Source organism: Aythya marila, assembly GCF_965140915.1.
Source record: "Aythya marila genome assembly, chromosome: 2".
In the NCBI taxonomy this organism is placed as follows: domain Eukaryota; kingdom Metazoa; phylum Chordata; class Aves; order Anseriformes; family Anatidae; genus Aythya; species Aythya marila.
Window position 1 is genome coordinate 45891861 of NC_139043.1, and position 23793 is coordinate 45915653.

At 44.4% G+C, this 23793-nt stretch overlaps 1 protein-coding gene across 5 annotated transcripts in view; it reads left to right on the forward strand.

The window, feature by feature from the left end:
* TMEM108 (transmembrane protein 108) overlaps positions 1–23793 on the forward strand; it is a 144791-nt gene that overhangs the window by 97178 nt on the left and 23820 nt on the right. For 2 of the 5 annotated variants that reach the window (XM_082752550.1, XM_082752549.1), the window contains one exon: positions 21733–21876. The exons of the other annotated variants lie outside the window; for them this stretch is intronic. In XM_082752550.1, coding sequence (XP_082608676.1) covers positions 21831–21876 — 46 coding nt within the window. In that variant the 5' untranslated portion in view covers positions 21733–21830. The remainder of the gene's footprint in view (positions 1–21732; positions 21877–23793) is intronic. 5 annotated transcript variants of the gene reach the window in all.

Sequence of the window (23793 nt, forward strand, 5' to 3'; positions counted from 1 at the left end):
GTAAGCAGGCACTGCATTTATTGTCGTCTCACCTCTGTTGGTACTTGGAGGGCTTTCTTGTTCAACTATCCTGTGTCATGATCATTTGTGTCTAAGGCAGAGGGAGGAGATGGAGCCCTTCAAAGTCTGTCTGAGACGGTGCCTTGGCTTCGGTGGGAGTGTGCACCACCACAATTAATGTGTAGCGTGGTGGCTGGTTCTTAAGCTGATGTGACTGAAGATTTTCCTCCCCATCTAACCCATCCGTCAGATTAGCGAAGCCGTTTAAAACGACCCTCTGTCACAAAGGAGAACAGTAATCAGGGCACTTTAGCCTCGAAATCCAAATGAGGAGGTCTGAGATGGAGCTCCCTCCTCGTATGGCAGCTGGGATCTTGCTAATCAAGATGGGTTAATGGAAAGCTGAGTTTGGACTGCTTGTGAGTTAATCCACAGCAAAAATCTAAATTAGCTGTCTGGGTTCTGAGAGCATTAGGGTATTTTATAAACCTTTAAACTGCTCATGCACTTCATGTATTATCCTGCATTTTAAATCAGTCTCATGCAAATCAGCCCTATGGGAGGAAAAAAGGTTGGTTGGATCCTGATTTCTAACCTACAGATTTGCTTAAATTGTGTTTTTCCAGGGCTGATTTACCGTCCTGGAGTACAATTCCATAAGCAGAACCTCAGCAGGACTAACCCAGCATGATCGTTACAGCTGGTGGAGTAGAGAAATCCAGATCTGTCTCCATTTATGCTGCTCCAAAGGAAGAACTACCTTTGTTCTTTTATTTTGTTTTTCCAGTGGGCTTCATCCTGCAGAGGAATTAGATCTACAGGTAACGAGAGGTAGTTTGGAGCTCCCACAATGTATTTCTGTTACAGCAGAAGCATGTTCATACTTCCAAGGAGTCTGCTAGCATCTGGCTGCCTAAAATTGGTTTCTAGTGGTGTTCGCGTGGGTGGATCTGTCCCTCGTTATGAATGTCTGCATGGTTTCTCAACTCTGATTTCTCTGTCAGCGAACTGGCATCGTTACCCAGACTGATTACCTTGAGGTTCATGACTAGATCTGTGTCTGCACGTTGCCTGCTGACTCCTCTTTTCACTGCACCTCATCCACAGCTGAATATTAGCCACACGCACATGGAAGAATTCATGGGATGAGCAAGTCCTCTTTCTTCTTCTCCCTTGTGCTCCTTAAAGACCTTAATTAGTCTCGGTGGAGAAAAAATAATAATCAACACTTAAACAATGAGTTTTTGCTTAAGACCCAGGGGGGATATTTTTTCAGCAGCTCATCGGGGCTCAGTCATGTGAAACTCATTTGAACTCTGTGAGAGCTGCATGCCTAAAACTATGCAAAGCAGTTTGAAGTTTGTACATAAAGCAGTGCGTAAACACCACGTATGAAAGCTGTCTGCTTTCAGGTTGGTTTTCATCCGATGTCTAGTACATGAAGAAGCACCGATTCTGCTGCGATGTTTAGATGGGAAGATGTCAGAAATTACAGTGTTTTACTGCTGGAACATTTCCAAACAGAGCACAAAGCTAACAGCTTCTGTGGAAATTTCGTGTTTGACTCACTGTCTGTTCTTCTGTCTATTCACTTATCTTTAAAGTCTCCTAACTGTAAACAGGTAGAATCATCAGTCTCTTGATTTCTTGAGTGCCTGAAGTGTAAGGGGCTGCCCTTAACGTGGCTCAGAGTACCTGCTACTGTAGGAATTACTACAGATTTACACAAGGCAAAATGAACATGAGAACTTTTCTTTGGGAATTGGGTGGGCAAGTGTCTTAATGAATCCAGCTCTTACTGGATACGTAGTTCAAAAGTCATCCTGCCCAAGTTAACATCATAATTACCAGCAAGTGAGAAAAACTTATCCATTTAACTCAAGATAAAGTCAAGTTTGTCTTAATTTGCTTATTTCTCAGTTTTCATGCACTATCAGATTTCAAGTCCCCTGTTGTGAGGTGTAATTACTTCAGAAGACTTGGTCAGAAGAAGCAAATCGTGACATTTTCAAAATCCCTCTTGACACAGTTCTTCAACCCCTTTCTGCCTGCAATAGGAAATGCAGTTAAGCTAGCTTGGTAAATGCTTAAAATAATTGAATAAAATCCTACTACATTCTACCTCGAATGTAGAGTACAGAGGTTCAAAGCAAATGGTTTCAAATTGGGAGATTAAAAGAGAAATGTTCCATAATGGGTCTTGAAGGAGCAGGAAAAAAATTCCCTTTCATTGTGGTGAAATGCTTAGTTCTTTCATCCTCCCTTACAGCGATTCGGAAAGTTTTCATCTTTCTGTGTTTTAAACCACAATGCAGAGTTAATACAATGCCAAAAGAGATAATTTATCTTTGTCTGATGGCATATTTCTACTTAATCTAATTAACACATTTCTACTAGCTCTGTCAACCATAAACACAACTCTACCCGTAGACAGATTTGTTTCAGTGCTTGTGGCTGTGTGATTACCTCTCTCATCTTTGCTCCGTAAGCTTTCTTTCATAAATAATGGCTTGCAGCTCAGTCATGGCTTCTCCAAAAAAAATATTTTTTTATACACTTGATAACATTGTTGGGGATACAGCATCAGTTTTTAATCAGGAAATATACATCGGGTATACAGCAAAGCTGCTGATCGAAAATACTTCTGCTGATACTATATTTAAGTAGCTTACAACAAAGAGTGTCCATTTTGCAATAACTTTTTTTTTTCTTTTTGGTGATACAAATAGACAAAATTAGTATTTTGCCTGTTCTCAAGTTGTGTAAATACATGTGAAATCAACCGTACAGGCAGGTCCTGTTTTTCCCAGCCCTGTTCCCACTCAGCATGTGCTTCACATTGCACCTCTGGAAGTGGGTCCATCTGGTCTCAATCTTATTCCACGTCTCTCATGAGCACTTCAAGCTATTTGTGCTGGTATCTATGCTAGCAAATTAAGTGTGCCTGAGAGCAATCCTGAGTACTGACGCCAACTGGCGTGAAGCAGTGGGCTCCTGAGGCTTGCTGACATCTCTAGGGTAGGAACTCCCCCAGCCTCCAGGGCAGGGGGCTGCATGCAAGCTGCACCAGGGCTGGGTCCCCACCACACCCGGTGTGGTAGCCCCAGTGGAGAAGCATCAGCCCTAAGCCTGGGAAACCTTCAACTTGTAGAAAACAAGAACTGCAACCCATGGCCCAGGGTTTTCCTAAGTACTGCTTCATTGACTGGGATAGATGTAGCTTTATTCAACGTCTGTCTGATATTTTCCAAGGAACGTAATAACTACAAGTCTCTAAGTCAGATTCACAATGCAAGCGTTACGTTTCTCAGAGATGGTAAGATTTCACAGCGTTTCCAAAAGAAACATTGAAAATGTTTCATGCTGCCTAGTTGTCGTGCAAGAGCGGTAGCAGAGCAGAGGGGATGGAAGTGAGATGAGATTTGTGCATGGTTGTTCTGTGGAGCACTATCACTGAGCAAAGCCAGATACTTTAGACACGCAGATCAGCACTGGTGCTGATGTGATATAGAACAGTTATGGGATTACTTTTTTCTTGAGCTAAATCACATTGCCAAATTTCTGTGGAAATGCACCGTGTTAGTACCTATGGTGAAAAATGGAGAAAACTTTCTGGCTTCATGCAAGACTCAAGGGAGATAGAAAACGGCCATGTAGCAAATGTCACCAATTCCTGTTACAAAGTTTAGTTTACTGCAGTTTATCTACTATGGTGTTATGATTTACTTTGATATTAAACTATGAGTGTGTATTGAGAGAGCTCGGTGCAGTAGTTTTTTGTTTTTTTTTTCTCTTGGATAGGGAGTTTGCACTGAGATAACCAGGAGAGTGTAAGTGTTTCTTCTCAGCCTGCTTGAGGAATGTTTTTAGTTGCCAAATCATTCTTAATTTCAGTAGGGAAAGAAAAGAAGTCTTTAAATATAAATCAGAATATATAGCAAATACTTCTCCCTTCCAAACCAATTACTTTAACACAGTGCATTTTTAGGAACACTTTCCATTGATTAAACAGTATGTAGCAAGCCAGAAAGTTCTGACTCAATTTTTTCCAATGATGTATTGTAATAAGGCTTGTTCCTGTCTGAAGTTAATATGCATCAACCGAGTTTATTTAATTTTAGCACAAGAATTGCAACAGCAGCAATAGATCATATTCTGTTGTGTCGTGTTTTTGTTCCACTGAAAAAGATGGTAATAGTAGCTGGTGGTGTTTTTTGCCGAATAAAGAGAAAAAAAATGCCGATCAGTTACTGGCTCATCTCTTCTGGATCCTATCACCTGTGTTCATCATCTTTCTGTAATGAACACGATCAGATGAGAAAGATAGAGAATTTGGCTGCAATGAAATAAAAGTGAGATCACTTAATGTTCTGCTGTTAAACATCCTCACGATAGGGAGCCTCTGTCTCCATTCAAGATAATAGACAATGAAGCTCTAAGACAGGAGCAATTTAAATTACATTTTAATCAACTCTCAGGAGGGAAGGCAGCATTATGTGAAACCATTAATAGAAAACCAGCAATGTTTCTTACTCGGGCTATCATTTGTGAGCATTATGCCTGAACAATCTGATGAGTTAACAGATTATCTTCTAATACATTCAAACAGTCTTCTGTGATGCTTTGAAAAAAAAAATCCCATCCTTCCTTCATGATGCCTTTTCAGAGCGATAGGATCAGATAACCTGAGTCTCTGATCGGGTTTCATTTAAAATCCAGTACAGGGGTGGGGGATGAAGGCAGTGAATGGAGGAGATGGGGTTGCTCTAACCACTGCACTGTGAATTTGAACAGAGATGTTTTGGCTTCCATGGATTTTTACGCACCCTGTCAGCACTGCTGGAAAGACCCTATAATCTGTGCCTACGCTAGAGACTTGGCCCCGAGCCCAACGAGTAGGCTGTGCATTCATACAGCTTGTTCTTCTTCCAGTAGGAAAACTCAATCAGCAAAACATACTGAATGTAAGAAATTATTTAGTGTGAGGTATCACTGACAGAGACAAAGCGGCAAGTAGGCTGCGTTAATCCCACTTCTCAGGTTGTAAATGGAAACTGCTGATTAAGAGCAGCAAATCAATTTGCTAACTGCGACTCTAAAAATAAGGTGTGCTGCAAATAGAAAATTAATGGAAAATGGATAATGTTGTATGGATTGATCAATGGAAACGTAAGAGAAGATGAATGATGTGTAACTTTACTTTTCCCTTGGCTAATCAACTTCACGCCCACATGTAACCAATAAAGGGAGAGGGAGAGATCGCATTAATAAAAATTAACCAAGCACGCTGAGCACCGCGCCTCCACAGCCCTGAGGAACTAGTACAGGAAGGAGAAAAGATGTTTTACATGAAAACACTTGTATTGTGGAGACTCTTGGTTAAGCTGCAATAGCAGTGTGCTTTACGTGATCCCCAGAGCCATCAGTCTGTAGCGAGGAGGTACTGGGAAAAGGGCAAAAATGTAAGCAGGGGCACTTCTTCTGGGAGAAGGGGTGATGTCTAAGGAGCTTTCATTGAGCTAGAGAAAATACTAAAGGGTGACCTACTTAGTGCTCGTTGCCACTACTGGCTTTAGTTGTGATAGTGACCAGGTTCTGTGTGTCATGGTTTAACCTCAAGTGCTACCCCAGTGAATGATTTGGGATTACAAAGGGTGAAAGAGAGTGAAGAACTTTGCCGTTTAAGTCTGGGCAACACTAGTGAATTTTGGAGGAGACAAAACAAAAGTCTCCTCAGCTCAGAGATGTGATTATGCTCCTGGGTAAAGCTCTGAACAAGATTAGTCAGAATATCTGCAGTTGTGCCATCTTGTTTCGAGTTCCCTGGTCCTCCTTGTAGAGGAGAAACAGCAGGATGACTCAAGGCTTCTTCTGGGAGTCGAGCAAATCTGTCTGCATGGGGCTCTGATGCTAATATAAGTGCTTTTGGAGAGCTAGTGTCTCTAAGTGGCACTGAGTCATATCTCAGTACCTAATCCAAAAACTGTAGGAGTATTTCATGTTCTCCCCAAGCATCAGATGGTGGAGAGTCCAGACAGATTCCGTTCTTTCTGGAGCAAAGCTCTATTTTTCAGATACTTTTTTTTTTTTTTTTAAACAATGGGGGTTCTGAACACATTTTTCAATGAAAATGTTGATTTAGTCAGTAATACTTCGTACTAGCTTGTATAAAACTGAAAACACTGAATGTGTTGCAGTTTTGGAAAAAAGGGGGAAGCCTGGGGGACATTTGTCTTCAGAAAAGACAAAACTAAATTACACCATCAGTGGTCATGGGAGTCTGCTGGGTTACCTGGGGAATAGAGGGGGAGCTGGGGAGGGGAAGGTCTGAGGTGGAGATTCAGCTGCATGTGCGAGATGAATGAGGAACCTTACAGATGGTATGTCTAGTTGAATAAACCAGACAGCATGTAATCAAAAATCTGAATGGTTTTGGAAGCTCTCCCTAGGAATGATGTTTAGAGAGGGTGTATAAATCAAATGATTCTGACTGTGCTGTTCATCTGAACATAAAAGCTAAGCTACCTTGAGTTTCCTGCATCATGAGGTGACCATAGTGATCTAGTATGTGTGATGTGTGAAGTGTCCGTGTCTGGATATGCAGAGAGCTTTGAATCTGACATGGCACATCACCCCAAGGAGAACACTGCGCCTGAATCTTCAAAGATGCTCTCGTCTCATCGGCTTCCAGTTGGGTTTATTGGCAACCTGCAGCGAGTTGCCACGCAGCTGGTACGCGAGCTGAGGAGAACGTAAACAGCACAGTTGGGAGATGACACACACGGCTCCCAGAAAGGAGGAAAAGTCAGAAATACAGCAGCAGCAGCAGCAAAGCACACGTCTTGATGGAAATTTCATATGTAAACAAAGCATAACACAAAACTCATCTCCCAGATGATGATCTTTGCAGCAAGCCTTCCCTCTTCCCTGATGCTTCCTCTTCAGCAAACTTCACCTCTCATTTTTCACCATTAGTTAAGGTGTGTGGTAAGATGCAGGCATGGGTCTAACCTGCAGTGAGGCTTTTTGGATGCAATCATTTTGGCAGATAACAGCTTAACCTTCTGCTCAGCTTTCCTTCCCAGATCTCCCACTCTTGCAGCCAGCACTGGCTTTTTGTGCAACATCCAGCTCTTAAGGTGCATGTTTTCTTTTCTGGATGTCATGACAGTAGTTCCTGAGAGCCAGGTGTTGCTCCAGCAGATACAACCTGCTGACACTTAAAGCACTACCTGTTTCTTTACACTAATTGCATGCAAACTACTCCATCTGCCTTACTCTGCTACTTCCCTCTGTCTGATAAGGACTGCAAATCAGGTGCATGGCAGGAAAATAGACAGAGTTCATATTTGAATTTCATCCTTCCAGAGAGATTGGCACATCAAAAAAGAACAGAAGGTGAAAGGCAACCTTTGTGCCCTTCAGTGTACTTTTACCTCCTTGACTTCAGTGAGGATTTTTCTTGTCACTTCTTGGCCTTTCCTTTGCTATGCCGGCATCTTTTACATCCCCAGACCAAATGTGTCTTGCAGTCATCTTTAGCTCTGCTTTGTGAAGGTGAATATTCTCCAGTGAATGTGTATCCAGACTGAAAAAACAGTGAGTAAGGGTCTGGCTAAAGCGAGTGACAGCCTACCTGCTGAAATGGGCTTGGGCTCAGCTTTTATACAAGTGGATGTCAAGAATCGGACACCTGAAGAGAAAAGCAGTTGTTAAAAACTAATTTATTAAATAAAGTAAGAGGATATCAGATCCCTGCTGGAGTTGTCAGAGTCCTGAGTGTTTGAAAATCATTAGTCAGGCTCTGAGAATTCACGAGATTGGCTTAAATAATATGAGATTAGAAAATGTGGTTGGCGTTAATTTAGTTGCCTTTCGATATTGAAGCATTAAAGACTCACACGTATATTGGTTAGAAACATATTTTATTAAGAAGTGAAGCAGAGCTTTTCAGCAGGTCTGCTTCCATGTTTGAAGAAAGCCACAGGAGATGTCAGAAATCACTGAAAAACTGAGGAGAGTTTTCGATCTCAGAAGGAGAACACTGTCAGCTTTCACTGGACATTCACTTGGCTCTCCCTGCTCCACAGGCACCAAGGCAGCTGCTCCAGGTTTACACCTGAGTGAGTGAGACCAGACTCAGAGTGGAATTATGCTGACAAAAACTACCACAATCAATTTAAAATTAATCTTTTCTTTTTTTACCTTGTAATTCCTTCACATTTCTTTTGTTTTGTTTTCAACTTCAGCCAGCAATGTACTGGGCAAAACATATAGAGTATGATATAATGAACATGATGCTTATGCACTCAGGGTCATGTTCTTGTGGTCAGGGTGATTACTCATAGTCATTTCCATTTATATGCTGGCATGAAGATCCTGCATGAAGATAAGGATTTTACTTTGAGGTATTCATGCGTCTTCAAGACTGATAAAATCTGTTAACCAGTGTAGTCCCTAGTCCCTGCTAAAGTACATTATGAGAATTTCAAAAAATCTCTATCTTCTGTATTGATAGGAACTAATTATAACTAAATGCACCACAGCAGTTTTAATTAAATTGTCAGGATAGTGACAGTGACATTGAAAAGGTGGTTGCACAGTCATTCCCTTATAATGGCGGCTCTTCTCTGTAATTGGGGTAATTCCAGATTTATGAGGATTAGAAAAGCCATCTACCCTAAATTCTTTCTTGGAGATTCTTGTAAAAGACTGGAAGTATTGTGTCATAAAGTGAAGCTGTAGGCAGGGGAATGACAGATAGATAGTTTTGCCTTTCTGGAGTCATGTCATATGTCTTCTGGGACATTTCCACATCTCTTACATGTACGGCTAAAGAGTGCTGGCTGCCCTCAAAGGACTGGACTACACTGTCCTTCACTGGGGGACAGATCACCAGGCATTTACCACGACATACACTAAATTACTTGGCAACAACCACTTGGCTTTTCGTGTGTCTGGTTCCTGACATCAAAACCAGACAGGGTCGCACAGCGACTTAACTGGATGGCAACGCGTTCATGCAGTGAAATCCCCAGTTCAGGTAAAATTTCCACTGAGCCTAGTGCACTTCAGATTTGGGGGACTGAGGGTTTAATGCTATGATGGAGTGAGTGGCTGATATAGAGGGTGAGAGCTGGGAGCCCTGGGCACTTCCCTGGCCGCACCAGGCCTGACGCCGCCATGTTGAGTGGGGCCGGAGCTGGGCAGGAGCGTGCAGGCCATCGGCTCACCCGGCACCCCTGGGCTGGCTGTGGGTACTGGCATCCTTTCAAGAAAACCCTTGTTCGCTCGAGAAAACCTCATGGTTCCTCAGTAAAATGCATAAATGAAAACAGAAAGTGGTAATTAATGTCCAGCGCACATGTGCAGCATCGCTGATAGTGTTGCCTGGTAACGGAGGAGGGGATGGCAGGGCCCTGCCAGGAGGCAGCGGCAGGCTGCGAGTCCTCTTCAGCACCGAGCTTTTGCCCAGGGGAAGGAGAAAGCCCTGCAGACAGCACTCACCGCCTTAGCGACCCACATGTAGGGGCATGAATGCATACACGCATACGTACATGCCGTTTTGGACTGCAGAACGCCATCCTGAATAAATAAATCTATGCGCGCTGCTTTTTATCTCATACCAGACACTTGTGTTTTGCTGGGAGGTGCCTACAAAGGGCTTTGAATAACAGTATGTCCCAGCGAGGAAATTTTTCACATCCCGCTCCTTTGATCACGGTGGCATGGGGAGAAGGAAGCAGGCTGTCTTCATTTCTGTAACGAGGTAGGGTGCCCAGCTTGACAAGGAAAAAACAGTTCTTACCCTACAGATTTGCTTTTTATGAACGAAAGAGCATTAGAACAATTTATGCATTTGTAAGTGCATTAGAAAGAGGCTTGAAAAGAAAATTGGCAAATTCCTTAGGAATCAGCATATTTTTTCACTCCTTAGCGTATTCCAATTTTCTGAAAATATAATCTGTTTTCCTTGGTTTTTAGTGTGTTTCTCACAGTTATAAAGCTAGTTTCATTTTGAGATCCTCCTGCAGTACATGAAGCTATTAACCCAAATTTGTGTTCAGTTACTAAGCAAAAATATTTCATTACTGTAACAACTACCAAGGTTACAAAAGCCTTCAACAACACCATCCTAGCAGGCCCCAGCAAAGCTTTTTGGTTCAGCCACTCTTGGTCTCACCCAGTGCTGAGACATCTGAGCCCAGGTTGCAGTCCCCCCATAAACTACATGCATTGCCAAGAGAAATGTGTGCTCTGAAACAAAATTCCCATCTCGTAAGGACAGGACTAATTTTATTAGGCATTTGGTTGCTGAGGTGAGTCAGTCAAATTATGAATGCTCCTAATCAGCTCTCCCAGAGGTCAGAATACTCTTTATCTGCAGCTGAGTGGTACCCCAAAAGGATGTGCATTTTCTTTTATTTCAAAACCATCTTGTGCATTCAAATAAATTACTTTCTGACAGAGATGTGGCAGAAAGTGCTGGTGGCCAGCACGAGCTTGTGGAAGCCCATACATACACACCTACCCTTGCAGCAGATCTGTATATTTTGCAAGTTGAAGTTGGAGGCATCACTTTCATCACAGGCCAAAGACAAGATAAATTAAACAAACTCATCATAAAAGGATTTCAGAATGCTTTTTCATGGTAATGAAAATTAAATGCCTGCAATCAAAAGTGAAAATTTGAGTACACAAGGGAGATAATTGGAAAGGAATCATAAAAATTATTAGGAGAAGTAAAAGTTACAAAATGTACAATGCAGTACTTTTCACCACAAACCTAAGGAGAAACAGGAGAAATACCAGCTTTGATTTTAAATTATAGCAACACTAATTGAAGACAATGAAGAACTAAAAAGTCATCTTTTAAAGGCATTTTCAATTCATCGGCTGTATTATTCTTAGGCAGAGTGCTGAACTACTGAAAATCTCTTCATATTTAAAGTCCTTACCCATACTACTTTACCAGAATGATATGCAGCCCCAGTTCTAATTACTTGTGGTACACAAGATCGATGGATTTTCTCTTCACTTGGGATTATCGAAGGAGCAGAGAACAAGGCATTTTAAAGCAAGCGACCTAGTGAAATATTACCTAGCGCTCTGAGGAGCCAGGAGGTTGGAGGGAAGGTTAGATGCCCTGAAAGGTGCTTTTCTGCACCTCTGAACCCATGAAATTGAATAGCAGCCAACCCCTTTAAAAGACTGTGCAGTAATGAACTGTAAAAAGGGGGCTAGTTCAGTGAGATAGTGTTTTATAAACAGTAGGAGAGAGATTTTGGCCAGCAGACAAACTCCTTCCAGCATGGTGATGAAGCATGCATCAGTCTTCCTGCTGGGGAGCTTCCCATTAGCATCAATCTTGGCCACAGTGCTTTGGGTCCTCCAAAGGAGCCTTTGACGTTAACGACGTGAACAAATATAAATTCACATAGCACCTTTTAACCTTATGTGGCTTCTTTGTGTGTTTTGGTGTTACTAAAGACAACTGTAATCACAATAACAGCAAACATTATATCTGAAGGGGGCAGCAGTGTTAGGACGCGGAAATACAACACGCGTCCACAAATTGGTATCAGGTTCACCATCCAGCCTTAGTGGGAGCTTCAAGCTGTGGCAACTGGGTTGCTGTTAATAATACAAAATACAGCTCCATGACTCCCTGCACTGAAGAAAGCATAGCCAGCAAAGCCTGTTTATTGTTTATTTTCCCCTTCCCTCTTTGCTGTGGTCCTACTACTGTTTTTTTTTCCAAAGAGCTGTGATAGCCCCACAAAGCGAGAGGCAACGTTTACAGTGGTAAGGAAAAGATCACATGGAGGTTGGTGTCAGTGGTGTCCTCTCCTTCTCAATGTAGATGACAATCCTTTTGGTTTGGTAAGGTTTGCCCCTGACCTTCTGCTCATTTTGAGCTTTTTCTGATGATGACCTAGCTGACAGAAATGCCGACCTTTGTTTAATGCCATAGTATGAAGCAGACTGAGCCATGGCAGCAATGGGGTAGTGACAGAGAAAGAGAGGTAAGCACAGCAGGATGGACTTCTGTGCCATCTGGCTTCAGACGTTTTTCATTACCTGGGTTTTCTCATTTTCTCCAAATCACATCCGCTGTGTGGGGTTACCACCCCGGCAGTAGGCTCACTTTGTAAGGTGCTGGAATACACGTTAACATAGTTAACTTTACATGTTTGCATTAGATGATTTCTCTATGAAGGCTGGGGGGAAAATGTATGGAAAAATTATTTTTTCTTTCATTGAAATCTAATACACTGATGCTTGTCTCTTACTAGAACTGTGCTCTTTGGACCAAATCTTCCATCACCGTACACCAAAACATTAGTCCTTAAGAGGTGAATGTGGTCCTGAAAAGGGTTGAGTCAGCAAATAGAAAAAGTAGGGGAAAAAAATCCTGTATGGTCCTTAAGTCTGGGCACTGATAAGTGAATAACCTTTATAACGCCAGATTTAGAAGCACACAGACCCCGTTTACCTCCATTTTACTCATGTCCGGTATATTTGGATTAGGATGGGATCTTTCAGATAATCCACCAAAAGTCTGGCCAGTTTCATCAGCCTTCATGAGCCTGCTGGGCCCACCTCATTGGTTTGGAAAGTATCAAAGTTAGATCCTTAGATCTCCAGTATGTTTTTGTTTCTTCCAAGCTAACAACTCTTTATCTACTAAAACGTTACAGGTTTATCTACCGATGGCTAAGTAATGATTTTACCTCTGTGGAATATTTGAGCCAGTGTCTTGGCAGCTCTGGTCCTTCCACTGCTGTGTCTGCAGTACCACTTAATCCAGAATATAGACGCGATGGTGACCCTCTGCTCAGCTGTGAATTTCATGTATGTTATACCTGCCCTCTCAAGTCCCCTTGATTTTCTGGCACACAGGAGGTAAAATGGCTCATAAGGATCTTGCCTACTGAAATGTTTGTGTTAACTTGTATGTCAAAGCTGTTGAAGCTGGAAGGGTTATAGTGTTTCCAAAGTATACATGTTCCATAGACCCCCGGCACCTATAGCATAACAACAAGAACAAGATGCGGTCCTAGAAACTGAGAAAAATGCAAACCTCAAGGCTGCCAAATTAACTAAATTTGTCAGAGAAGCAGTGAAAGCATCTGCAGGCTGAATCTCATGAATTTCATAAGGAAGAGAATCCCACCAAACTGGGGCCAGGCACATTCCAGATGGCACAGATGGTTTCGCGAGTGACAGATTGGAAACAGAACCCAAATTATGAGCAAGTACATAAACAGAAATCAAAATTTCTCCAATAGGTAGGAGTCAAAGTCTGAAGGGTCTTCAGAAACAATAATAACATGTTAATTTTAAGTCTCAAAAGGTAGCCAAGTGCAATGCCTGAGTAAAGATGGTATATGACAAGCATTGAGAGGAGCACACAACTTTCAAGTGACTGCCAAGTTTGGAGTAGATCCTAAACAAAACAAAGAGGCAGAAAATGACCACCCAAATGCAACTATAAGCCAGCCTAGGAACTGCTGATAAACAAGCCAAGATTTCATTAACTCATTTCAAAACCGATGTGATGGAAAAAAATGACTTTGTTATGTCTTTTTTAATCAAAATGTGATTTTGACTGACTTGTATGAGAGCCAATTTATAGATGGGTGGAAACGTGCAAATCATAAAAACAGCAAGTACCCGTGACCATGTGAAGAAAATGTGTGAAACCAATAGGAGCAATGAAGGTAGACTCAGAAGTAAGAATATTTCAATATCAATAAGGGAGGGAAGGAGATCACAGCAAAGCTAACCCTCAAAACAACATATGGGGAAAAGTGAGAGGACTCTTAGCTCAGAATTAAACAGAAGCTGATTATTTTATACTTCAGTAATGCAAACCACCATATGTGCTCTTTAAATTCAACACAGCAGAAAAAAATGAACTAATAGAATAATAACGCTAATAATATTGTAGGGGCAGTTTAAGAAGCTGTGAGTGTGAAAATACTAATTATAGTTTTGTGTATCTGTGTGCACGTAGATATTTATACACACGTACACACACGCATAATATGTATGTGTACAATTTTATAGCTGCAAGCATCTCCAGCTCTCTTTAAACCATTGGTGACACCATTACTGGTAAATCCCTGGATACTAAGCACAGGCTGAGGTTTTTATTCACATGTGTGAATTTGTTTTGTGACCCAATGAAGGAACCATGTAGAGCCAGAGTGATGGGGAGCGTGCTGTGGAGCTGGCATGCCCTCTCTCAATACTTTCCAGTCTTCTCCTGGCATTAAGGGCAAGGAATATTTTGCTGGAAAGGGGTGATACTAATAAAAGAAGCAGTAATACAGTCTTTCAAGCTATATGGCACAATTAGACGTTCTGTATGTTCTTCTACGGAGGGGCTATAAACATATTGTCTCCTCTGGCTCTGTTTTATGGGCCTGAGTATGTTCCACGTCCTTGAGCTGCCAACAGCCACGCGCGGTGAAGAGGCTGGAGCGCTTCAGTAGCTGTGCTGCGTCCCACCATGCACACATACGTTCCTCTTCAGTTTTCAGGGTTGCAGAGTGTCATTTCATCCCATAGGTTTTGTTTATGCTTTTCTCCGGCCCGGTGCACTCAGCGTGCATCCCTAGGAGCCAAGTCAAGCTCTGGATTTGTTCTGCAGATGTGGTTTGGAGGAACTGTCTTACAGCAGGGATTTCTTCACAGTACTTCAGTGCAAAGCTGTATCGTAGCTCTCCTGTCACCCCACGTCAGACAACATTTTTTTCAAAAACAGTGTATGAAGCCTGGGAGTAGGTCATAAAATGCCTATTTGAGAAAATGAAGCAGGAAAATACAGCCGTGTTTTAATTTAGTAGCTTTCTGTGCTAGCTGGGCACGTCACCTCTTCTCTTCACCTTTCACCCGGGCTCTGTGCAGCACCACCTCTGTGCCTCCTCCCTTGCTTTTCTCTATCCCTGCCAGACTCTGCCCTACTCTGTGCCCCACTGCCTTGCTGAGTTGCTTTGATATTCAGATCGACTCAAACACGCTCTCAGATCAAGCGGCGGAAAAGGCAAGAATTGAAGTCACAGTTATGAATCCTCGACGTGCACCGGAGGTCTCTCCGTGTCTGCCTGCCTCCCCCCTGACCCCACCAGCATGTTCTCAGGCTCCGATACCGCCTGCCTCCCCTATTTTCCTGAGCAGGGGAGAAGGATCCCCTGTGGGGCAGGCAGAGCCCCCCGAGCCTCCGTCTCCTCTGATGTGCCGCGCGTGCTGCTCGCGCAGGAGGGAGGGATGGCAGCCCTGCTGGGGGGCACACACACGTGCCCGGCACTTAATGAATCGGCGCCTTTCATCTGACAAGGGGCTTAATTAGACGTCTCCGGAGAGCTGTAGGTGCTAGATCATCCCCTGGAAGGGGGAAGGTGGTAACAGACGTGGAAACGCAGTAGGTGTGGCCCCAGCCCCTCAGCGACGCCGCATCGCACGGGGCCGCTTCAACACATGTGTCCCGGGCACAGCAGGAGACCCTATTAGAAGATGAGCAAACTGCCAGCTTTCCTGTCAAAAAAAGGCAATCGTGCGACAATTTGTCCAACCCCAGGCTTCAGCGAAGGAATGGGAATGTCACCGAGAGAAACGTGTGTTCCCAGCTCTCTCCCAGCTCTCTCCTGCTGAAGTCCTGCTGTCCACGTCCACACCTTGCCCACCTCCCACTGCCAACCCCACTGCCCCCATAGGGCATGTACCAGCACCAGCTTTCTCAAAAAACGAGACTTCATACCAGGAGCAGATTATCTGACCTATCTTTTTTTTTTTTTTTCATCTTTCCCTTTGCTACAACTGTTAATTTATTTTTTTTAAGTAATTTTGTTCTTTCCCATCCCCAATTCCACTTCGGCTGCTTGATCCTGCATAATACTTTCTCTCTGACCTCACAGTCTGTTGCCATGGAAATTCAGCTTTGTAACTTCGCTGATGGATTAGGGAGAAGACAAAAGATAGACTGTGTAGGAAATGAACCTACATTTGCTAAAGGGCAACATTTTGGTCATGGCTCTACTGCTCCCAGGCCTGAAGAAGGCGTTTAAAGCAAAGTCTTGGCTCCACTGCAGCCCAACTGGTGTGTGACAGCACTGGAAAAAAAGGGTGTAACTCGCAGCCAGGTGCTGGAAGAGGGGTTTCACTGGGTGCCTTTGCCCACCCCAGGTGGGTCACATCTCAGTCACTCGCAGACAGACACCACAGCTTCAGCAGCAGCTTCAGCAGCAGGGAGCAAATTCGATCCTTCACCTACCCAAGGGAGAGCACACAGGGCTGGCTGAAATCCTTGCGTTCCAGTAGAAGGTCTCAAAGCAACCCTGCAAGAAAAGGCTCGCTATTAGCAAGGCAAGGCCAGATGTCCACTGAATATTTTGGCTTGTCGCCCCTCATGTTTGCTGGAGAAAATTGCTAGTGGTGTCCCTTGGCTTGCTCGCCTCCGAGGGGTTGCGCAGTGGTTTCAGAGGCTTTCCAAGCGGGCGGGCAGGCGGCACAGCTGCCTCCGTGCAACGTGCTGCACGTGTTGCTCAGGGAGCCTGGATCCAGCTGGGTGCAGAGCTCCTCCCGGGCACCACTCAGCACTCTCAGTATTTTCTGCAGCAGCACAGGGGCATGCAGCATGTTGCTGATCAGCCCCTGAGGTCCCAACAGCATCCAGGGCTCTGCTTGACATTTCAGGAGAACGGGGCGGGTTGCGGCGCATGCCCCAAGCTCCGTGTTGATGTCACTCTGCTGGACGCGGGCCAAGCATCCAGAGGGCGGTGAGTTGGTTAACATGATAATCACGTTGCATCCCAGCATCTCCCTGTGACAGAGCTTTCCGTTCCTGTTCCTGATGCTGCCACGTTTTTCTCTGAGGGCACACGTGACTTGAAGTGGCAGAAGGGAAAGAGACAAGTCAGCATTCATCGGGGAAAAATATCTGTAGCAAAAAAAAAAAAAAAACAAACAAAAACACACTAATAGTGGTGATGACAACCATCGGGAGTGATTACATTTGCTGTAGGGTCCAGTCAGCTGGGTCTGCTACACCTCTGAAGACTGAGAACCCCAAAAGCAGTGGGAATGCTGGAAAATGAGTAACCAGAGAGGACCAAGAAGCCTTGGGGTGGCTGGAACATCCATGTCCAATCCAGAAGACAGAGGGGGGAGCTGCCTTAGCACCGAGAGCTGGTGCCTCTTCTCAGAGGGAAGATGAGAGCCCTGTACAGCAGCTGGAGAAAGTGCAGCTGGCTGCAGGCAGCACTGAACAGCTGGCTTAGCATCCCGCCCTGCTGAACCAGGCAGGGCAGCCCTCACACCGCGGGGGTACTCGATTTCCCGGCATGATCTTGTCCCCTTGCCAAGGACGAGGGCAGTTGGGCCACTGCTGTTTTTCAGGGCCCAGGTGCTTGTATAAAAGGAGAGGCAAGCTGAGGCTTTTATCTGCAGCCTCTTTAGGTTGGTGGAGATCCTCCCCCTGATGTCCTGCCTTCCTGCTGCCTGATGGTTTCCTTCCCTGAGATAATCTTATTCCAGAGGTCCCAGTGAAGTCTCTTTTCCTCTGCAGTGCTTGCTGGCACCGAGGCACTGCCCTGCAGGAGCTGGCAGCCACTGGTCGTGGAGCAGGGGCTGCATTTTAACGGAGGATGCAGTAACGTTGCTCATGCAGTACTTGCCCACCACCAGGCTGAAGCAGAAAATGGGTTGATAAGATCAGTGTCTGACTGGCAAAGCTGTGACGTTACCAGCTGAACCAGCAGCAATTTCAGCTCAGTGGCAGCATCCTTTCTTAGTGCAGCTATGTGATACTTCAAAAATGTTTGCAATGGGTTTACGTCCAGTTGGACGCAGCAAACCCTAGGTTTATTACCTCTCTCGTGTATAAAATACTTCCTTTATACCTCGTATCAGCTTCCTTTCAAACCAGACGATACTTACAGTTTATGGCATACTACATTTGCCATCATACATACTGTGTTCTTGCAAGGCTTTAAATGCTAAAGGACACCTTGCTGCCCTGTTTGAAAGGAGGGGGTGAGCAGAAAAGCCATGTATTAGCCAAATTGCTGTCATTTATTTCATCACATCAAGGCAAGTATGGTTGAAATAACCAATCCATTATGAGGGAGGTGATACATCATTCATTATTCGCTGCTTGCTATGGCAGGCCACTGGCTCAGCACATCCACGCTTAGAGGTGTTGTATGTGGGAAGGTGTAACAAATGTGCAGCGGTGATGGGCAAAATTAATGTTAATATTTACTGCTCTGCAGTGGCTGCTGTGTATCAACTGCTTCCCCCTCCCTGCCTATTTGCCCCCCTGTGTACACGCAGACGAATGTGCCGTCTGTTTAATTTACATCCCAGCTCTGGCTCAGCAGCGAGCCCGTCAGCTGGGGCTCCTTCCCCTGAGCAGAGCAGAAATAGCACAGGCAGGTGCTGGGCCCTCCTGGCTTTGGCTGCTGCCCGGCCCGTGTGCGAGGGCAGCCGCAGAGCCGTGCTGGCGGCCTGCTTCTCCACCAAGTATTTCACCCAAAAATGCTTTGAATGGACTTGGGGGGTGTCTGGCTGTGTAAAGCAACTGTGAGATTGCACACCGAATGTTTTAAACCATTGTGGCAATGTCATATAGTGGTAGGGATATTATACTGGATAGATAGATAGATACAAAACAGTATGTCGTGTAGAGATAGATAGATAGATAGATAGATAGATAGATAGATAGATAGATAGATAACTTTCTTATTATATCCTTAATAAGCCAGCTGGTTGCAGCATCCTGTAAGAAGTCCCTGGAGCTACGCACAGCCCTTGTGCAGCTTCACCTGAAGGCTCCTTCGGTGGCGGCTGGGAAGGCAGCAGGGCAGCATGGTTGATGTCAAGGCTTGGGTGGGTTTCATTTTAAAGTCCCTTTGTCCTGATGCCAAATCCTGCCCGTTCCTTTGCATGCAGCCTCTGTGCGGCCAAGGTTCCTTGTGAAGAAAGACGGAAGCATTCACGTGGGGTCCCAGCCTCGCTCTTCGGAGTCACTTGTCTCATGGCACAGCAGGGCATGCTTGAGGTTTGGTGTTTATAGATTCTGGACTGCTTAACTGCGTGTTTGGGAAGTGAATCTATAAAACAAATTAACCCTGAGCAATGCATCAGTGCTCCCTACGCTGCGGACATCATTCCTGGGCTCCTGTTTTGCATTGCAGGCAGCAAGAGCACGCTCTGGGGCTGCTGAGTCCCAGCCAGGACACAGAACTACTCCCCATGCAAATCCCAGGCAGCTGAGCCCGTATTAAATCACCTGCTCATTGGGAAGTCAGGGAGAAACAGTGGGGACAGAAGGTCACCTGCGACCTAAATGTTACTCATTTCATATGAACTACAACAAAATCCTGCGTATTCTCTACTGGGATATATCCCACAGCCTTGATGCCTGCTCGCCACCTCAGCACCTCCCAAAAAATCCATATGATCTTTTCCAACTATGAAAAACTCTTTTTTTTTAATTAAAAAATAAAATCAAATGAAAGATACCCTTCTCTAGTCCTCTAAGCCCCTGGGCAAGTTTGATCTACTTTTTAATTGTTGCTACTATTGCATCATATCATTATTTTCAGCATTTGCAATGTTCTTCTAATCAAATGAGCCTGTTTTTCTGAATGCTGTGGTGCAGATGCTTTATAAATGCCATTATTCTATTATTTTTAAATAAGACTGCTATATGCTTGCAGAAGATCTGAGTGGTGAACCTCCTCTTAATTTGTCTCTCCATCTCTCAGCATTCCCACATTAAACGCGTTCGCTAAATGGGAGTTGCACGTGTGCACCTTGGGGAGCAAAGCCCCATAAATATGCATACCTTGTAACCCATTTCCAAACAGGAACAGCTTTGCTATTGCAGTTCATTTCTCAAACCAGACAGAAGATAAAGGGTCAGAATCTGCTCTCGGCTCAGCTTCTGTAAGCCCCACGCCTTCAGAGCAATGCAGGTGCCTCGTGGAAAGGCAGATGCTGCTCCCCTCGTGTCTCGTTATGTCCTGATCATCTTCAGAGCATCGGTGCAAGAATGAACCTGACAGGGATTCCTGATAGCACAGGGGGACTATGCAGGGCTTCTAGTTCAGAAGCATAAAGCAGAAATGGCAGAGGAAATGCCTAGGTCCTTGAGAACTTGCTATCTTCTGCCCAAGTTCTTGCCCTTGGTTACCCAAAACCAATGTTTCTGCACCCGGGCATCCCTTCTTTGGGGTGATCTAGATATGGGTGCTTCTGTCTCAGTACTTCCAAATCTGCCAGCAAAGCTTGAACAGGAGCAAACCAAGTTATCCATGGCTCACTAGAGCAGTGAGTAGTTGCAGCTTTTGACAGCACGACAACTGCGTGATAACAGGTCTTCACGTGGTGGCTCCACGCGATCTCTTCGGTGGCTACAAGTTGTACAAGAGATTCCCTGTCCTGGGGAGTGATGTGAAACGGTGTGTGTGTGGTGTTTCACTATCAGTCTTGGCTAAGGACGTGCATGCCAGTAGGCTGGTCAAAAGGTTTTCAAGTGCAAATATTTTTTATCCCGAAAGGGGCATCTCAAACTGAAACAGTTTTTTTTGCTAGTCCGTGTGTCATTTGTGCAACCAAGCAAGTTGGTTTTTTAGGCACCAAACTTAAATTTCTTCTTGAAGCAACATCCCCCATTGTGAGCAGATGGACCTGGGGTTTTTGTTTCCACTGGTTCAAATTTTATTAAACCTATTTTGCTCTTGCCATTGCTGCAGAAGATGAGCACGAGCTTGAGTGTTTCTTGGAGAACAGATGAACTGGCAAGTCAGCATGACCGCGATGTCCCTGCAATGCCTAACGCAGTGAGGGCCCCTGATCCTGTCGATGTGTCTCGATGTGAAAGCCACAAATACGTTGGGTGATGATAAAAGTACTGGACAGGCTTTGCTAGCAGCTCGTGTAGCTCTGGCTGCGAGGCTGAACTTGAAAGATGAGGTTCCCGGAGCTGGCAGAGAGCGAGGATCTGGATGAAGTCTTGCAGACGCTCCCAGTAGTCACTGTGGCAGGGTTCCTGTCTGCCAGACATAAGAAACAGATTAAAATTGCCCTAAACAACCTATGATTATCTGATGCTAAGAGCAAAAATGTCTCTTCTAGGAAAGAGGAAAGCCACAGGCCACTCAGGAACACGTAGGCTCTCACAAAGCTGATTTATGACCAAGAATTGGGAAATGTTAATTAGTCCTGTGAAAGCAAAACACTATTACAGCTTCAGCTCAATTTCTGTTTCCAGGCTTGCCTCCATTTTTCAGGCGCTCCTGATTTTCTCAAGCAAGTTCCTCGGAGGGGCCAGCGTGCTTTTCACGTTTGGCATCAGCCTAAAGGTGAATATTTTGAGAACTCTCAGCAAAATCAGCTTGGCTGTTTTTGTGACGGGTGGGTGTGAAGAGAGCCCGGCCATTCCTCTTTGTTCCGGTTGCAGCTCCTCTGCCCTCATAACTCAAGAACAGCTGACGCTAGGAAATTTGAGCTCAGCTTGTTTTATAGACCTCAGTGATGAAGGAGAAAACAGTTCGTGTCTGAAGAAAATCAATTCAATATTTCTGGAGTTGGGAGCAATTAGAGTCGAAGGCCAAGTTTTGCTTTGAATTACAGCAGCGCGGCCCCCCTGAAATGCCAGTCTGAGGGCAGATTCATCTTGGCACATGTACATATTCATAAAGAAATTTGTTTTTTTCCTAGAATGCTAAACAGAGGCCGAAAGGAAGAATGTCAGATTTATTCTGCATGAAAGGCCCAATTCCAGCCCTGATGCCAATCCATGGGTTGAGGTATAAATAATGTGCATGCAGCATGGAGCAAATATCTCTGCCATGTCAACGCGAGGTTTGTGAAATGAACTGAAATAGAACCTTTGCAGATAAAATTATTTATTCTGGACATATTTCTCATATCCAGTATCACTCAGTAAGAAAATATGCAAGCTGCACCATTTTCCAGTTTTATTTTCCTCCATTCCCCTTTTCCTTTTCTCTGTCTTTCTCCCTCCTCCCTGTCTTAGAGCCTCTCCTCTGTCCTTCCTTCTTCCTTTCCTTCTTCACAGTCAATACTCTAAGGCTGCTGTCTGCAGAGATCTCTCTAATGATCTTCCCCATGCTAATGAGCAGTAACTAAAGAGTTAATGCTGGCATTTAAGTGTTAAAACCTCTTTTATCTATAGCATATTTATAGAAAGTGGATTTTTCCAGTGCCTGCCCGTTAGTGGACTGTCACGTGCCGTATCAGGCGAACTGCAGATGAACAGCAGTTTGGAAATGGAGTCCGTCTGCTCCTGTGCCGTCACAAGAAGCCTCCCCAAATGGCCCGACCATTCCCTGACATCCCTGGAAGCAATTCTCTGCTTGGGCCCACAGCAGGGTTTAGTTAAGGCTGGTGCATCCGTTCGGTCTCATCCATTTTCAAGATTATTTTACCCCTTGTGAGCTGGTCACGGCACTCCATCCTTACGGCCGAGCTGAGCCTCAGTCACCATGACATGCATTTAGATTTAAGCAAATACGATTGCAGCTTCGCTTTGTATGAGCAGTCATCCTTTTAAATGTTTTATCTTCCTAAGCTGTGTGCCCTGCATACTTGGTATGAGATTGTGCCATATGTCAAGATGATAACGCATCCTATGAGGCAGTTTTGCCTGGGGCCTGTAACAGAGACTACCAGGAAATCTTGCAAGTCTGGGTTTATATCTTCTGTCCCAGTGGAGAATATCCTGTGTGGACATTTCAGACCACCTCAGTGTGCTCCACCTGATTCATGGGTCTTTCTTGGGCAGGGGTTGTTAGTTTTCTCTAACTTCAGACAAAATAAAGACTTTGATGTGCTTACTGGAAGAGAAGCCTAGATCTAAACTATAAAAGATTGATTTTTTTCTAATCTGTTTATTGATAAAAGATGAACAAAACTCAAGCACTAAATATATGTATTTGTGTTGATAAAAATAACATGGATAAGCCCAGCCTTATTCCCCCCAGCTGCTGTTACGGCCTGCCTGTGCCTGTGGGTACACAGAAGGGATGGATTGTCAATCCAGAGATTGCTTTGGACAAGAAGACTCCTCAGCATAATCATACACACATCACTGAAAGAAATGTAAATGTACACCGTCAGGCATTTGTTAAGAATGGGATTTGCATATTCGCCATCAGCAACTCTTATTCTGTGGAGGTTGAGCTTGAGCATATTCATTCCTGTGAATGAAAGGGTGATTCTTTTTCTTTTTTTAAATGGAGATCACAATTGGTTATTTTGTCCTAACATCTAAAAATATTATTCAGTTTCTCCCTTCCCCTTCTCTCCTCCCTTTCCTCCTTCTCCCTGTAATCAGTGTGTTTGTTTAAGGCTGGTATCTCAACAGCTCTGTCTGAGGAGGGAGGTGTAGGGAGAAGCACGTTTTGACGTGATGCTGTTAATGAGCTGTGCTGCAGTCACTGGGCTGGAGCTTTGGAGGGGTTGCTCTGCACTTCTGGCTTTGAGTGAGTTGTAAAAATGTCATCCAGCAATGAAATGCTCTTGGCCTTGCAGCTTTCCAGGTACAGAGCCAGCCCTGGGATGGCTCCATGTTGTCTGCGCTTTTTTGGGTTTCACTAGGGCCAAACGACTCACGTGAGCTGAGGATCTGGCCTGTTGCTTTAAACCGTGTATAAGATGGTCGAGTGTGTGTGTTGCCTGGGCTAGAAATCCAAAACGATGGGCCAGAGGAGGCCTGCTCACCCCAAAACCTGCTGGTTACATCCCTGCTAAGATGTC